The sequence below is a fragment of the Myotis myotis genome, unplaced genomic scaffold, assembly GCF_014108235.1.
Source record: "Myotis myotis isolate mMyoMyo1 unplaced genomic scaffold, mMyoMyo1.p scaffold_m19_p_3, whole genome shotgun sequence".
NCBI classification, from domain to species: Eukaryota; Metazoa; Chordata; class Mammalia; order Chiroptera; family Vespertilionidae; genus Myotis; species Myotis myotis.
The window spans coordinates 194,516,198-194,534,687 of NW_023416335.1; the positions used below are offsets into that span (position 1 = coordinate 194,516,198).

Consider the following 18,490-nt stretch of genomic DNA (forward strand, 5'->3'; position numbering starts at 1 on the left):
AATACTAAATATTAGTAACATTCCTCTCTGGGGAAAATGATGTAATAACAGCATAGACTAGGTTGACCTCAGGCAAATTACACAGAGGTATGTGGAGATTATGCAACTAATCTGCCAACAACCCGACAGTATAGAGAGAGACTTTCCCAGTAATTCTTGAAGTGTTCAGGTTCATCTGAAGCCATAGATGGAAGTTTTGTTCGAATCTGTTGCCTTGGTACCGAGATCGTTATTTTGAAAGATGCCATGGAGGAGAAAGTGTACATAGAAGTGTGGCAGAATGGTGGAATGATAGAATGGGAATGGGGTCATGGGCCAGCTAGCTTATGCTCCATTTTGTTGTTTACTTTTACAAATGCGAAACACAGGGTTTCTTTCCCTTTTTCCACTTTGGACGCCGAATGATGCTCATAAGAAATTAAGACTGCAACTGAAGTGCTGCAAGTGATTTGAGAATCAGAACCTTAAGAAATAATTATACCAATGACCTAATTTTTGGAACGTTGCCAGAAAAGGTGCTCAAAAGAGCATCTAAGAAAGAGAGGACTGGGAAGACATATTTAGGCTGAACAATTTGGTAAACAATCAAAATTAAATGCTTAGTCATACCTTTCCTTGAACTTGCTTTTAAAACAATTGATTACATTTTAATTTTTTTTAAAAAAATTACACATATAGTACATGATCAACAGAAGAAAGTAAAACAGTACAGATATAAGCAAAATAAAAAGGGAAAATCTCCCTCCTTCTTTCCCCTACAAGTGCAAATACTGCTATAACCCTGCTATCCTTTAGACCTTTTAAAACACTGTATGTATTATAAATGTGTTTTGGAGCGGGGGCTAATACTATATGTATTCTGCAAATTTTTTCACTCAAGAATATAGACATATTTCTATTCTCTTAAATAAAGGACAATTGTGTTTTTTAAAATGGTTAATAGTTATTTTAAATAAAGTGAAATGGAAAAGAAGGCAGCTTGGCAATTTTGAAACTTAAGCAAGTTTTATATTTGATGTATTTAAGATATTTTTCTTGGTATGAATTACTTACCAACATATTTTATAAGTAAATGATATCATACTAGATAGTGTTCCACCTATCTAGTGGAACATAAGATAGGAGTAGGAAAGCAGCTGAGACATGCTATAGGTGATAAATGTAGATATCATTAGAAAATGTATAGTATAATTACAATTCTATAAAAGGTATGTATACTAGTATGCATAAAAACAATCTAGTAGTATAGAAACTAAAGGCCAACTATCACAGGATAGTTGAAATATAGGTATTTTTCCTCATTATAGTTTTCTGTATTTTCAACAATGAACTTTTATTACTTTTAGAATTAATTAAAAAGTAAATGCAATGCATCTGATAAAAAATTTATGTCTAAGTACTACAGAAGCTAAACTCATCTGAATTAACATCCACTCCATCCCCAAATTCCATAGTAACAGAGTAGAAACACTAGACTCTGGTTTGATTTTCTTAATTTAAGGAATTAGATTTGAGTTCTCTCATTAGAGAAGGCAATCTTTAGCATCATTCAGAGTTGATCAGAAAATGAGACAAAAATCAGGAGATAATATTTCTTTATTACATATTAAAAATTAACAAAGCAATATATATATATATATACATATATATTTTGCAAGTCCACAGGACCTCAGGAAAAATATATGTTCTGTATGTGAAATTAATGTTATGGTACTGTGGTTCATGTTTCGTATATTCAAATACAGAAGAAACTATATGTAGAGTGATTATACATGGGTACAGAAGATGAATAATAATGAAAAGCTGTAATTTTGTGAGCTATCACATACATTGTGTCAAAAAAATGAGTAAGTACAAATGACCATATACTGTTAATAAAGAAAAGGAGGAAACTGTTTCAATATTTACGTTTAAATACTAAAACACAAAAATAAAACAAATTCTGTGTCTACAAGAATTTTTGAAGTGTATACAGTGCATTGCAAATAAATGAGCTCTTTAAAATTTAAAGTCCATTTCCAGCAAGGTACTCCAAACATAAGCATATTTTTATACTTATGATTTCTTTCTCTTATTTTAAAGTCTCTTTTTGTTTATAAAAATGTTTCATCATGGCTGATATCTCCGGAATCTAATCTCTAGCCTGAAGCTGAGATTTCATGCAAACATATTCGCCTTTAAGGTTGCATCTTCACATATTTTCTCCAAGTATTCAGAGTAAAAAAGTACAACTTCCTTTATCTGGTCATGTTTGTCCACATTTAGTGGCAGTGCTTCTGTTTCAGTAGGCTTTCTTACACACGCCCTTTTCTTTTTTTGCTGTCAACAGCGTCTCCCAACTCACACAACACAAGTGATAGGTAGTAAAGTGCTTTATACAGAGAAATACTATATAAATGTGGAGAGGTTCCTCTTAACATGCCACAGGGCAAAGTTCACACTCATCACACAAGAGAAGGCTCTTTTTAAGAGACACCTTTTCTGATAGAAGGGTTGGGATTCCTTAAAATCTTATTACTTTAAGTAGCACAAATGTAAGTAACATATCTGAAGCTGGGAGAAGTCCTTGTTATATGTATTGCTCTTAATGGATTATTGTTAAATAGCATACTGCTATTAAAATATTCTTAATAGCTATGAATTTTAGAATCAATTCTATAGAAAACAGGTATCAGCATAGATTTTTTTTTCATTTCTCTTTATGAAACAAAGTGTATTTAAACATGGACCCAAAATAAATAGACAAGGCCCATGCATTGGAACATTTCTATACATTTTGGCACTTAAAAATATTCCAGTTTCATTATTGAGTTCTCCTTTCCATTAAGCTTGTGTTTTATCCATAGAGAAGTGCCATTATGTGCCATACACCTTTATTGCTACTTGCACTCTCTTTTTAAAATATCCATGACTTTTCTTCCAAGAGATGGTTTCCAGCGCTGGACAAAACTTTTCATATTCACAATTAGTTTGCCTGTTCTTACATCCTCATGTCCTGCTACAAGGTACTCCAAACCTAAAAGAGAACAAAAGGAGCTATATAGTATCATAATTTATTGAAGGGGAGATGTGACTTCAGCAATTTTATGTATGCATAGTTAATGGTTTTATATATTCACGGTTGAATTGGGAGTAATCCTATATAATAAAAGCCTAATATGCTAAGTGTCTGGTTGTCCGGTCGGCCATTCAACCAATCAAAGCATAATATGCTAATGATATGCTCAGGCCACTCAACTGCTCGCTATGACGTGCACTGACCAACAGGGGGCAGATGCTCTGACTGGTAGGTTAACTTGCTGCTGGGGTCCGGCCAATCGAGACTGAAGGAGATGGGCCGGACACTCCCTAGAGCCCTCCTGCAGTCCCTCCCCAGCTGGCCAACCTCCTGCATCCCTTCCTGGCCTCGATTGTGTGCACTGGTGGTCCCTCAGCTTGGCCTGTGCCCTCTCACAATCCAGGACCCCTCAGGGGATGTTGGAGAGCCAGTTTCGGCTCGTTCCCGCAGGCCAGGCCGAGTAGACAATAACAGATGACATGCAAGAATTCATGCAATGGGCCTCAAGTAGACAATAACAGATGACATGTAAGAAGCATTTATTAAGTGCTTTACATGTATTATCTCATTAATCTTGAAAATAACCTTTTAAGTAGGTATTATTTTTCTTCTTGTTTTACAAATGAGGAAATGGAGGCTTGGCATGATCAATAACTTATTCTGTGTCTCTCAGTGGTAGCAGCATTTTGACTTAAGCTCAGGTCTGTCTGATTACAGAATTATTTACTCTGTACTATACCACCCTCTATTGTAAAGAAGTAGGATTCCATGGGCACTTACCACATTGCTATAAATCAGTATTTCTTGGGGACTCACTATGTGTGGTAGTGTATAGTAAGGAGAATTTAATGAAAGTTTAAAAACTGTTTGGGAAAACGTATCAGAAGAGAGCTATGGGTAATACAAAAATAGCACATATTTACTAGATAAAGTTGATGTGCTTTTGGAATATAGGAGGTTTATTTGTTACAAATTTTAAAAAAGATTTTTTTGCTGTTGTTAATCTTCACCTGAGGATATTTTTCCATTGATTTTTAAGGAGAGTGGAAAAGTGAGGGAAAGACAGAGAGAAACATTGACGTAAGAGAAACACATTGATTGGTTGCTTCCTGCATGAGCCCTGACCAGGGTCCAGGCTGGGGAAGAGCCTGCAACCAAGTTATGTGCCCTTGACTGGAATCAAACTCAGAACCCTTTGGTCTGCAGGCCGAAGCTCTATCCACTGAACTAAACCAGCTAGGGCTAAAAAAGATATTTTTATTGATTTCAGAGAGGAAGGGAGAGACAGATAGAAACATCAATGATGAGAGAGAATCATTGATTGGCTTCCTGCATGCCCCCTACTGGGGATTAAGCCCACAACCTGGGCATGTACCCTGACAGGGAATTGAACCATGACCTCCTAGTTCATGGTTGAAGCTAAAGCACTGAGTAACACTGGCCAGGCTATTTGTTATACATTTAAAAAAAAATGGTGAGCACTGACCAGACCTAGCGCTGACTTTGTAATTCAAAATTCTTCTCAGGCTAACAAATACATACATAAAATATATATGTGTTAATAAAAAGAAATATGATAATATCCCTCAGTAGATATTTGTAGTAATTTGTAGTATTTTTCATTAATATTATACACTGAGTGGCCATATTATTATGACCACCCCATCAGTACAATGAAGTGAATTAGTTATGCAAATAATAATAATAATAAAACCTTGAGAGTATTTGCTTAGGAAGTTTTCAATATTCAGTATTTTTGGAAGTGTCAAATGAAGTACTGATGGGGAGGTCAAAATAATCTGGCTGGTCATAATAATCTGGCCACTCAGTGTAGAACACAGCAAATAAGTAATCATGTTTATAAAATAAAAATTTCCAACCCAGCCAGCATGGCATAGTGGTTGAGGCCTATCTATGAACCAGGAGGTCACGGTTCAATATCAGGGCATATGCTCGTGTTGCAGGCTTGATCCCCAGAAGGGGTCGTGCAGGAGGCAGCCAATTGATGTATTTCTCTCATCAATGTTTCTATCTCTCTAAAATCAGTAAAAAAATATTTAAAAAAACCCACAATCTCAGCTCTAGCTGGTTTGACTCAAGTGGATAGAGCATTGGCCTACGGACTGAAAGGTAGCCTGGTTCAATTCTGGTCAAGGGCATGTGCCCTGGTTGCAAGTTCAATCCCCAGTAGGGGGCATGCAGGAGGCAGCCAACCAATGATTCGCTCTCATCATTGATGTTTCTATCTCTCTCTCCCTCTCCCTTCTTCTCTGAAGTCAATAAAACAAATAAAGAAACCTCAAATTAAGGGAAAATACTAGATGTTAAAGCTCAATTGAAAATTTCAATTTAAACTCATGGTTTTAAAAATACATATGTATACTTGTTTATTCACTGAAATAACCTAGAAAAATGTCATTCAGTGAAATTATTGGTTCAGGAAGGGATTACCAATTGGTGTTAAAATCATTAAATGAATGGTTAATGGGACACGTGATATTTGTATAGTGATTAAGTAACACCACATGCATTATTTTTTAATCTCAAAAGGAAAAAACAACTTTGGTCAGTGGCTCAGTTAGTTGAGTGTGGTCCCATGTACCAAAAGGTTGTCAGTTTGGATCCCAGTCAGGGCATATACCCAGGTTGCAGGTTCCATCCCCGTCGGGGTACGCACTGGAGGCAACCATCAATGTTTCTCTCTCATATCGATGTTTCTATTTCTCCCTCTTCCTTCCTTTCTCTAAAATCAATAAAAACAAATCCCAAAATGTCCTTTTGAGGTGGTTTGTCCTTGCCAGGATCACATACTATCTGGTTTTTAAATCCCTCAAGTCTCTTTTATTTAAGTACAGTTTCCTTTTATTGTTGTTGAAAAAATTGTTATTGTTTAAGAAACCAGACCAGGGATTTAAAGGGAAAACAAAAAAGCCCAATGGAGAGATCAGACTGTTATCACTGTAACTCAAGTGTCAGTTTAGCAACACTGATGGTGGGTCATCAGGTCCTATGTGTCTTCTGATGTTATTTGACACAAAGTACCCAACATGAAGTATATAACACAAAGTGTCATGAATTCAAGCCAAAATGTTTATCTTGATTCTATCAAGCTTGTCTTTAAAGGTTACAGAAAATATTGGAGGTATAGGGACAAGCTAAATGACACCCACAAGGAACCAACTAGACAAATGTAGAAGGGTAGAGTAGTCTCCAGGACAGCTGGTCTGGTTTCTTTCTTTTTTTTTTTTTTTTTTTTTATAAAATATATTTTATTGATTTTTTACAGAGAGGAAGGGAGAGAGATAGACAGTTAGAAACATCGATGAGAGAGAAACATCGATCAGCTGCCTCCTGCACATCTCCCACTGGGGATGTGCCTGCAACCGAGGTACATGCCCTTGACCGGAATCGAACCCGGGACCTCTCGGTCCGCAGGCCGACGCTCTATCCACTGAGCCAAACCGGTTTCGGCAGCTGGTCTGGTTTCTTAAACAATAACAATTTTTTTCAACAACAATAAAAGGAAACTGTACTTAAATAAAAGAGACTTGAGGGATTTAAAAACCAGATAGTATGTGATCCTGGCAAGGACAAACCACCTCAAAAGGACATTTTGGGATTTGTTGAGAAGTCAGAATACGGTCTGAGTATTAGATTATATGAAAATAAACTAAAATTGAAGATAAAGATCATTAACTGAATAAAGTGGGCTACATATATTATGATTTTATTTTGGTTAAAATAATGACATGTATGTGTACAAAGAAAGATCTGGAAGGATTTTCACTAAGATATTAACAGAGATTATCTCTGGAGGGCAGAAATGTGAAATTTAAAAATTTCCCCTAAATTTCTATATCTGTAATGTATCTATATATTGCTTCTATAACAATAAAAGGCTTATTTTAGAAGTTTATTAAAACAAGTCAATCCTAAGTTAAAGATAGCTATGATGGCGTTTTCACAAAAAGAGAGATAAAAGGAAAATAATGACATAGCAAGGTTTAGACATTGGGGAGCACAAATGTCTGAGGGATTATAAGGTATTTAAATTCTTTAAAGGGTTACCTTAGCTTTTGCATGAGAAAGAATCCCAATCCTGCAGGACACTCAACCAACTGAGCCACACTGGCCAGGGCTGAAGTGCTAGTTTTGACATTCGAAAACATATGATTAATGAATGACTGAAAGTATATATGAATTAGGAATGGATGACTTTGCAGGTATGACTAATTAGTTTGCTCTTTTTCCAAAGTAGCAAAGGAAGCAAGTTGGCCTGTTAAGGTTTCAGAATTTTCTTATCAGCTTTCTTTGCCCATAGCTATTGAACTTGTAAAAATGGAAAAACAAAGTGAAATGAAAGAGTGTCTGGTTTTGCTTTGGCAAGTTCCAGTCTTTTCTTCAAAGTGAGTAAACATGTTTTCAAGAATTCTTTGAATAATTGTGCTTATGTTTTCAATTGTGATGAACTCAGTTGATTCCTTGACTGTTTGGCAGAAATCTGATTAGGAAGTATAGTTCACTTCCTGGAGAGTGGCTCAGATGGTCGAAGCTTTTGTTTTTAACGTCTGGCTAACAAACGGAGCGGATTTTCTTCTTCTTTTGCCAAGATAGTAGAAAGTGCTTATAGGAAGAGCCCCTGTGCCTCAATTGTTGGGAAATAGGACACAGATTAATGACTCTTCCTTTCCTGTATTAAAAAATTCAAGATTCTGATTACTTAATTTGTTCTTTGAAACGATATTTATTTATTTAAAATGTTTTCTTTTTCCATTTTTAAAAATTTAAATTAATTTGAATGAAATACTGAAGGCGTAAAAAGGGTGTGAGCGTCTATTTAACAGTAGAAATAAAGTCAAGAATTGTATATCATTGTTTAGATGGTTTGGGTTGAGGTAGATATTTTATTGATAGTTTCTCTCTCTCAGTTATCTGTTTGTTTCCCTCAGATTTTTGTGTCAAAGATCACAGACTTCTTATTAATATAACTGGTTTCCTGGACTTATATTTGGAAGGGATTATATCCAGAAGAGAAATTATGCACTTGTTTCAACAGTGCCGTTGAGACACAGAAGGCAACTACACAAACAGAAATACAGAGAATTAAAAAAAAATATTTGATGGCTGGTGTGGCTCAGTTGGTTGAGCGTTGTCCTGTGCATCGAAAGGTTGCTGGTTCGATTTCCAGTTGGGGCACATGCCCAGGTTGCGGATTCAGTCCCTGGTGAGGGTGTAGAAAGGAGGAAACCAACTAATTGATGTTTTTCTCTCTCTTTCCCTCTGTGTCTAAAAACATTTAAAATCAATAAAAATATTTTAAAAAATCAATAAAAACATATTTTAAAAGTTATTTGTGATCTGTCCAGTGCTGCTCAGTGGTTAGAGTGTCAGCCATTGCACCAAAGGTCTTGGGTTCAAGACCTGGTTAAAGGCACATACCTGGGTAGCAGGTTTGATCCCCAATTGACATGTCTCTCCCTCTTCCTCCCTCCCTCACCCCTTCCTTTTCACTCTATCTAAAAATTAATAGAAAAATATCCTGGGATGAGGATTAACACCAACAACAAAAAGTTATTTGTTTTTCTAGAACTTACTATTTGGAAACTATGTTACTATTATTTAGGTACTAATGGTAGGCAATGGGGACACTGTGATCAAAAATCTAAATCTTGTCCTCAAACTTAATGAGGGAGACAGTTAAAAAAGCAGTTTATGACACAGTATGACGAGTGTACTTACAGAGTGTAAAGGTATGAATCCCTGCAAATTCCACTGCACTTCAAGTTTCTCTAAGATTCTACAAGGCTTGTTTGTTTATTTGTTTGCTTGCTTGTTTATTTCTGCTGTTTCTAGTTTAAAACCAGAATGATCACTTAATGAAAAATAAGATGCTAACTTGAGAGTTGTTTCCTATCCAGGAGAAACAGATGCTTCTCGTGCAATAGTAAAAATGAATTCAATAGTATTTGCACAGATGGAATTTTGCATTTGAACTTCCTTTGGGAGCAAGTTCTACCCAGGGAATCGTAATAGGACCTAGCTTTCAGATAAAGTGTTAGTGGCAGATAAATTCATGAAAGTGTTTTCTATGCTACTGACACCTGGAACCAATCTGAGACTTCTCTTTTAGGGCAAAGAATATTATATTGCTGGATTTTAAAGTATTATACTTTAATACAGCACCTGGAAGAGAAATCGTTTTTTGATGTCAGTTCAAAGAATTCCACTTGGGCTTTCCCCAGACTTCAGATGTGAAAAGGAGAGATGCTCTTTGCAGAGTTTATTTAGGTTGTGGTTCAGAGACTGTAAGACAAACAGCAATTCAGCAGAGAGAAAGTAGAAAAAAATCTAATGCTCACCAGGATTGAGGATTGGACAAGTACAGCCTCTGTTAGTCCATGATTCTGGATATAATGTTCGCTTTCCTCGTAAAATTTTCAATTTGGTAGATTTTAAGACTTTTTTAATCTTCACACTGACCTCAGCATGAGATCCTTTATCATGAGCTGATAAAATCTTTATTTTTAGCACTGTAACAACACAATTCCCAAAGTCAAAATGCATAAAATTTCATATCATCTTTTGAGGTTTGAACAAAAACTTAAATATGCACTTCAGAGTATAATGGAAAAGTGAATTAATGATGTATCATTAGGCTCAGCAATTTGCTACTGGCTTCATCTAATTTATATCAACTATACTCTTCTTAGACATTTACAACTGCTACTCATTCCCATATCACTACCCTAAAAGAATATCGCCATTTGCCTCCTGGAAGTATAATCTTAAACACATTCAGCTATCAACTAAATAGAAAGATGTGTAGGAGGTAGAATTGTTGTCCTGGTTTTTATTTAGATTCTGATTATATTATACTCTTCTGGTTGATTATGTATAAAGTTATGACAAAGAGCAAATGTTACTAACAGTGTATATTTTAAGTATTCTAAAGAGATTAAATAATATTATTGATTATTTAATCTTCTTCCTCTGGTGTAAAATGCAAGCTGACTGGGGTTAGGGAGGCTGTCCTTCTATATGATGGCAGAGCTCCAGTATGACTCATGATTCCATTATGCTCTAAGATCTGTGAAATAGATGGGGGAGGTGTTAAGTAATGGAATAAGTTGGGGAGGGGGAGAAAGTAAACCTAAGGAACAATGGATGCAATATTCTGTATTATTAGAGAGTTCTTACTAGCTCATCTATATTTTGATGAAAGATTGTGTGTAATGAGAGAACCCTATCCTGGCTGGTTCCATATCCATACGACTAGAGAGCTGTCTTTTTAGAATCATCAAGTTTTAGACTTTGAAGGGGTCTTAAGAGCTCATCCAGTTTTGTTTTATGCATGAGGAAGCAAGTTTTAAGAAGTTAAGTGAACTGCTCATGTTTGCATGATTTGTTGGTTAGAGGTAGAGTTTGGACCAGAATCCTGATGGGATAATTGCATGGGATATGTCCCTTCATGTACATAGCATAGTGCCTCACACATAGCCAATGCTCAAGGGCTATTTTGGTATGTTGGGGTATTTTTTCACTAGACTGCAAACTCAGGGAATTTGCCTATTCACAACAATAGCTCAATAAATATTTGCTAAAGGAATGATCAAATCAAGTTTTCCCCCATTAAGGTAGAGAATGTGGTGGAACCATTCCTTGGCGCCCCCCTCCCCTCCCCAAGACTATAGGTGTATAGTACTTAATAAGATCAAGGTATTTCGTTACATCATTAAGAGCATTAAAATTCTCCTAAGCAGAAAGTAATACAGTTGTATTAAAAGATGCCAATGTGGTTGTTTGTAAATTCAGTCAGAGAGCTACTGAATCTATGTGATAATGAAAACCAATTGATATTTCCATTGAACTGACTGACTGAACTAAATGGTCTTTTTGTTGTTGCTTTTGAAAGTAAATACAATTCCCTCTAAGTAAATACTTTTCCTTATTAGGCACTATATATTTCAAAAGTTTTATTCTATTATTTAGTCAAGTTGGCCAATGAAAGGGGAGAAATATGCATGTAATTTTAGATAAGATTTATGAGGTTTTTAACATTTACTTTTTTTTTTTTATCTCTTATGAGATTAAATACAATGTTATCAAGAACCTAAACACTTGGTTTCAGAAATCATGACTTAAAATTTTCTCTTCATTGTAATGCATATTTCAGGCCCTATAAGTTATGGAACAATATAAAGCCCAGACACTAGTCAAGAATATGTTGGCAAGCCCTAGCCTGTTTGGCTCACTGGATATAGCATTGACCTGTGTCCTGGGTTTGATTCCAGTTATAAGGGCACATGCCCGGGTTGCAGGCTTGGGTTGTGGGCTCAATCCCCAGTAGGGGGTGTTTCTTTCTTTCTTTCTTTTTTTCATTTCAGAGAGGAAGGGAGAGGGAAAGAGAAATAGAAACATCAATGATGAGAGAGAATCATTGATTGGCTGCTTCCTGCATGCCCCCGAACCCCCACTGGGGATTGAGCCCACAACCTGGGCATATGCCCTGACCAGGAATCGAACCATGACCTCTTGGTTCATAGGTCGGTGCTCAACCACTGAGCCATGCCAGCTGGGCTCATCGTTGATGTTTCTATCTCTCTCTCCTCTCCCTTCCTCTCTGAAATCAATAAGAAAAAATAAAATAAAAAGAATAAGTTGGCAAGATCAGCTATCCTTAATATTTAATATTTATATTTAATATTTAATGGTAAACATAAAATTGTTTAGAATAGAAGGTAGTAACAATCTGTATTTAGGGTAGTGACATTTTCTTTATATGCTGCATTTTCCTGGTATTTGAAAGATAGAGAAACATAGAATATACATAGAAAGCAGAGAAAAAAACTCAGGCAGTCAGCTCATCTCAGAATATATATCCTCTTACTCCTCAGAAATATACCATTTACTGAGCATCTAGTAAGTGAAAATTAATGTGCTTTTCAAAAATCTCATTTCATGGGGAAGGTGGCATCATCTCTATTTTACAGATGAGGACGTCTGTAGAAGTTAAGTTACCCATCTCATAAACTAGAAATGAAACCCATATAGGTCTGAACCCAATGTCTGAGCTCTTGAAATACTGCTTTATGAAATACTGCTTCAAATTGAGTTCTGCTTTATATTACCTGATAAACTGCTACAGGAATTGTCCAAGTGGCTAGAGCCTTCCCTTTTAGATTACTAAAACAGGAAGCATCCATAAGAAAGGATTATGTGTCATTTTTTTTCTTTTTATTCTTTGCTTCTTCTCCTTATAATATGATAACCTTGCCTTGACTCACCAGGGCATTCCACACCATCTCTATTAGGAAAATCAAGGCCAAGACCAGAATACTGTACTTAATATCCTATATAATAAAAGCCTAATATGCTAAGTGTCCGGTTGTCTGGTCAGCCATTCAACCAATCAAAGCATAATATGCTAAAGATAGCTAAGGCCATGCAACTGCTCACTATGATGTGCACTGACCACCAGGGGACAGACAGGTGACCAGTCGCTATGACGTGTACTGACCACCAGGGGGCAGACGCTCTGACCTATAGGTTAGCTTGCTACTGGGACAGAGCAAGACAGGCCAGACACACCCTGGCACCCTCCTGTGGTCTCTCCCCGGCTGTCCAATTTCCCATGCCCCTCCCCAGCCCCGATTGTGCACCAGTTAGGTCCCTCGGCCTGGCCTGTGCCCTCTTGCAATCTGGGCTCAGGGACACCCCTGAGTGCATGAATTTTGTGCACTGGGCCTCTAGTTATTATATAAGACTAATGTTTTAACATATTGAGAATGTCACATGCCAGGCCTCCCATTTTCTAGGAAACGCTTCATACTTAGTTTGAATAGACTCTCAGAAACATTTAAGGACTTTAGACTCACCATATGAATATTTCATTCCACAGAATGCCTTGGAGTTTCCTAAAACCTGTTCCTTACATTCACATTTACCTACAGAAATAAAATGAGAAATGATGTTAGTTAGAAACAGAGAGAAGAAAAACCATCAAGTAAATCCAGGTAACATAACTCTTTAAGACTCGAGTGATTCACACAACATCATCCACAGATATTAAGAAACCATGAAAAGCCATTCAGGAGAAATAGTCACTGCCTTGGCCTGTGTGGCTCAGTTGGTTGAGCATTGACCCCTGCATGGAAATGTTACTGGTTTTATTCGGGTAGGGCACATGCCTGGGGCATGCAGGAGGCAGCTGATTGATATTTCTCTCTCTCCCTCTCCCTTCCCCTCTCTCTCTAAAATCAATAAAAATATATTAAAAAGAGAGTAATAGTCACTCTCTGAAAAAATTCGTTGTTATCCAGTGAAGTATTGACCTAAGAGAAATACAGAAATGTAGAAATACTGATATATTTTAATGCTTGCAATTGATGAGATAAATAGAGTCCATGCTAATGGAATGGAACAACTAATAGATAACCTATAGAAAAACAATTATATTTTTATAATTAATGTTCACCACCACCACAAAAGTCAAATGAAATAAAATAGTTGGGCAGTTCTTTGAAGGTAATGCCATGAAATTAAAATAATTTATTGAGCTCCTATTGTAAGCAGGACATGGTGCTCTAAACTTCAGAGTATATAAATATGAGCAAGGCATGATTCTTGCCTTAAGATGTGCAATTCAGTAAGGTGAATAAAGCAAATATATTAACAGTGATAAGTGTTCTAAGATGGGTACAATTTTCTTGGTTGGGAGGTCACATGTTTAAATTAATTTGGCATTATCATATCAAAAATATTAGAATGGAGAGAAAATGAAGGCAGAACCAATTAGAAGCTAGTGAAATTGATGATAACAACAGTAATTAATTTGAGTGCCAGGTATAGGCCATAAACTATATAAGGAGAGTAGGATTCTGGTGAGACACATGGTGATATTGACTAATTGGCTCTAAAGCTTCTCTAGGAATCAGGGAATGAGATTTGCAAGTGGCAAATCACACTGGAATTAAATAGTGAGAAAGAAATCAAAGGTGCTTAAAATGAGCTGTTGTGATTTGTTAAATAATATTGCTTTTAATCTAAAACTAGCAGAGAGGATTACTCATTCAGAAATTATAGTAACTTAAGTGAACAGCCCACAGCTTTTGACAATTCCACCAAAGCAGGACAGTATAAGTACCATGTTATAAAACCTAAAAGAATTCCAAAAGTCATATATTATTTCTCAACATAATGTTCTTCTCCTTAGTCCTTCAGCCTATCTATATATATAAAACCCTAATATGCAAATAGACCAAGTGGTGGAACAGCCGAACAACTGGTCGCTATGACGTGCACTGACCACCAGGGGGTGCGTGCGGAACATGGCGGACGTTGGCAGCAGGTGGCAGAGCATGGAACATGGTAGGCATCTGCCGTGGTGGGATGGTGGAGCAGGTGAGTGGGGGCGCCAGGCCAAGGCAGGGCGATGGTTGCTGTCATCAGGGTGAGCCTCTGGTGGTTACTGAAAATTCTTTGCTCCCATGCACTGTGGTCCCACTGGGCGCTTACACCTGCTGCCAGTGCCAATCCCGCTCACATCCACTGCTGGTGCCTGGCACAGGCCCCGATTGCTTGGCACTGTCAGTGGGTGTGAGTGGCAGCTGCTGGCCTCGATTGCCCCTTAGGGTTTTTCCACCTCCCCCTGCTCCTAAGGGACAATCAGGGCCGGCAGCTGCCTCTTGTACCCACTGCCGGTGATGGCCCGCTTGCACCCACTGCTGGCGCTGGAGCCGCTGCTCACACCCGCTGCCGGGGCCCAGCACCGGCCCCAATCGCTCCGGACAGCAGGGCCGGCACCATCAGTGTGTGGAAGCAGTGGTGGCGGTGGCAGGAGCGGGCTGCCAGCAGACAGGGGACTGGGCTGTGGCAGGAGGGGCCAGGCAGAGGTGCAGAGCATGGGCCGAGACCTGCTCCTGTGCCCACCACAGCCTGGCAGCCCACAGTTCCTTTCAAGGTGCACAAATTTGTGCACTGGGCCCCTAGTAGGAACATATGTAAGTATGTTATTTAAAGATCTTTCTTTGGCTGCTTTCCAATACTCTCATTTCATATATTAGGACATCAGACATGAAAATTTGCTTTTGAATGAATCTTTGTTGATCAGGCTTCAGCCTTAGTTTTCTTAAAAGAAATCTGGAAAGGGATTAAAACCTGTTTAGATACACTCGGTATCAGAATGTTAAAGGGAGGTTGGAAGAGAGAACATTGCTTACAGTTCTTTGGTACTAAAAGCAGTTTTGTTGTACACAAGGTGAAATTTTATATCTGATGTTCTCTACCTCACAAGAAGTGGTAGAAGTTAAAAGCGACTTTTTGGTATAGGACATTATATTCCTAGTTATGGGAACTCATGATAGGTAAATAGGTAGGCAGGCACATATATTTGAGAATAAATCACAATGCTTAGGTAACTGATTATCACTTTTGTACTGAAAAAAGATGCCCAAGAGTACTATTCAATACCGAATTGAAATATTGCTGTTTAGTAGGAAACTGAACAATGTCTTCTGCAATCTGGAGTTCATCCAGATGAATTTCAGAGGCTCTCTGAGGACATCATAGACCTAACAGCTGTTGTGAACACTAGAGTCTGGAGTCATTCTAATGCCAGCATGTTATGCGCTTAATTAGTGTGCTGCCAGCTCCCTGGTAACAAGATGACTGGCTTAATGAATGTCCTAAAAAATTGACTTTTATAGACTGGCTTAGCAGACAAAGTTGAAGAATTATGAAAATCATTGTGTTAGAAAAATGGCAGGAAGCTTTCAAAAGTGATTATTAAAATCAGAATTCAGACTATGTAGCATTAAGGCAAAAAATTAATGGGAAATATTTTTTCTTTTTCAAATGCAAAGAGAGAAATATGACAACATATTTCCCCGTTCTTCCCACCTTCTTCCCTCTTGTGAATTAAAATGAAACCATTAGGAAAATGATCATAAGATTATGTTAAGTGAAAAAAACTGTGATACGGAATTACAAGTATCAGTGTTTCTCAAATTTGGGTTCTTGATTCTTAAAGGGCCCATGAGTTCTTTTTTTTTTTTTTTTTTTTAAATATTTGTTCTTGTAAACTAACGACATTTGGGCACATATAACTGTAAACATAACCTTTTCTTTAAAAAATATGTTTTTATTGACTTTTAGAGAGAGGGGGAGGGAGAGGGATAGAGAAATAGAAACATCAATGAGAGAGAAACATCATTGATTGGCTGCCTCCTGTACACCCCTATTGGGGATTGAGCACAAAACCCGGGCATGTGCCCTGACTGGGAATCGAACCCTGACCTCTTAGTTCCTAGGTCAACACTCAACCACTGAACCACACTGGCCAGGCCATAACTTCTTTATGAGAATATACTGAAATTGTAGTTTTTAACTCTGCTTCAGCCATACTGGCCTGTTGCTATTTCCAGAATTAGCCAGGCCTAGTCCCACTTGCTGTGTCTTCTACATAAATGTTTTCTCCTCTGTTATCTGTATAGTTGAGCCCCTTACCTCCTTCAGGTTTTTCCCCCTCAAATGTCACCTTTCATAGGACTTTCCCTGACAACCCTATTTAAAAGTATGCCCCTCCCAAGCACTTCTTACCCCAATCCGTTTTATTTTTCTATTATACTAAACATCATTATATTAAATATTTTATTTGTTTATTAGTTGTCATCCTCCACAAGAATAAAGACTCCTTAGAGGCTGGGATTTTTGTCTGTTTTGCTCAATTACTATAATTACAATATTTGTATATAGTATGGGTACTCAATAAACATTTGTTGGACGAAGGATGAATTTATAAATAACTTCTACAAATTGGTAAGAACATTGCAAACAGGAAAGTCGCAGAAAAAGAAACCTAAGTGACCAAGAAACCATGAAAAGTTACCAACCTGTTAGTAATCAGGAACAGGCAGTTTAAAATGGCAAGATCCCATTCTATACCCATCAAATTGGCAAAAATTGAGAAGTTTGATAACACTAACTTTAGAAGTCCAATAACTGTTGAGTTAAACTGTGAGTGAATTAATGAGTTAGATTAGTGATTTTATGTGCCATATAAAAAATTGTTTAATATATACAAAGTATTAATGAGGATGTGGTGCAACAGGATGTCATACCTTGCTGGTGGAATGCAAATTTATGCAACCACTTCAGAGAGCTATTTGCAATATGTGGTAAATTTGACAATAGCACACCCATGACCCAGTAGTGTCTAGGTTGTGCCCTAGAACAGGGTCAGCAAACATTTTCTGTAAAGAAACAGATGATAAAAATTTTAGGCTTTGTGGGCCAAAGCAAAATTAATGATACTATGTAGGTACTTATATAACCACTGAAAGTGTAACCATTTAATCCTTAGAGCAGGTGGAGCTTATAGATTATAGAAAAACAGATGGTAGGCAAGATTTGGCCTGAGGACCATAGTTTGCCAGCCCCTGTTCTAATGAAACTCCTTCTCAAGTGCACAAAGTCAGATAAGAGAACATTCATGGTAGCTTTATATATGACAGTGAAAAACTAGAAATTGGAAATACCCTAATAGGCAAACAATGGGAGAATAAAAAGTGGTATATTCATATAATAGAATGGATAAACTAAAAGTTGTACATATTCAGGTCAAAAAATGAAAGTGAATGATAAACACTAAAAATTCAGATTAGTGGTTATTCTGTGGAGTAAGGGAAGCTACTGGGGGCTTTAAATGTATCTGTAACACTTTAAAATTTAAATGAAAATATGAAACAATTATGACAAAGTGTAAGATTTGGTGACACTAGGAAGTGTGTATATTGGTTATTAAATTATACTAGAGGCCTGGTGCACGAATTCATGCATAGGTCAGGGGGAGGGACCTCAGGAGGTTGGCCGGGTGCGGGAGGTTGACTGTGGGAGCGCACTGACCACCAGAGGGCAGTTCCTGCATTGAGCATCTGCCCCTTGGTGGTCAGTGCGCTTCATAACGACCGGTTGTTCGGTCATAACAGTCACTTAGGCTTTTATATATATAGATTATATTAAATTTTATTAAAATAAACATATTTTAAAACTTATTTTAAGTTTAATTTGGATTATTTAGTGAACACTTTACAACCAAATGCTAATACAAGATTTCATGCATTTATGTTTGTGTTAAGGAGCAAGTCAGTGCTAAATGGAACCACTTGATTTTCTATGAGAAAAGAATAGAGGCAGGATGGACACAGAAATTATGTAATCCCATCAATATCACAGCATGCTCTTCAAATGAAGGAGCTGATAAACATCATAGGAAAATTGAGTCAGAGGAAATAATAGTATGGACTTGGTAAATTCAAAGAACCATATTTATGTGTTTTGGCTTCAGTAAAAATCACTTTTCATATTCAATTCATGTTGTTAACTTGAATTTTACTAGTTTTATTATTTGGCTTACATTTAGTTTGTAAAATTGTT

At 37.1% G+C, this 18,490-nt stretch overlaps 1 protein-coding gene across 5 annotated transcripts in view; it reads right to left on the minus strand.

The window, feature by feature from the left end:
- Window positions 1–1,578: 1,578 nt before the first annotated feature.
- The window catches only part of NTN4 (netrin 4), a 109,906-nt gene continuing 92,994 nt past the window's right edge, over window positions 1,579–18,490 (minus strand). For 4 of the 5 annotated variants that reach the window (XM_036299907.1, XM_036299906.1, XM_036299908.1 and 1 more), the window contains exons 8-10: window positions 12,934–13,002; window positions 9,418–9,588; window positions 1,579–3,016 (exon numbers count right to left, since the gene is read on the minus strand). In XM_036299907.1, the coding sequence (XP_036155800.1) occupies window positions 2,880–3,016; window positions 9,418–9,588; window positions 12,934–13,002 (377 nt within the window). In that variant the 3' untranslated portion in view covers window positions 1,579–2,879. The remainder of the gene's footprint in view (window positions 3,017–9,417; window positions 9,589–12,933; window positions 13,003–18,490) is intronic. The other variant, XM_036299909.1, reaches the window with a different exon arrangement.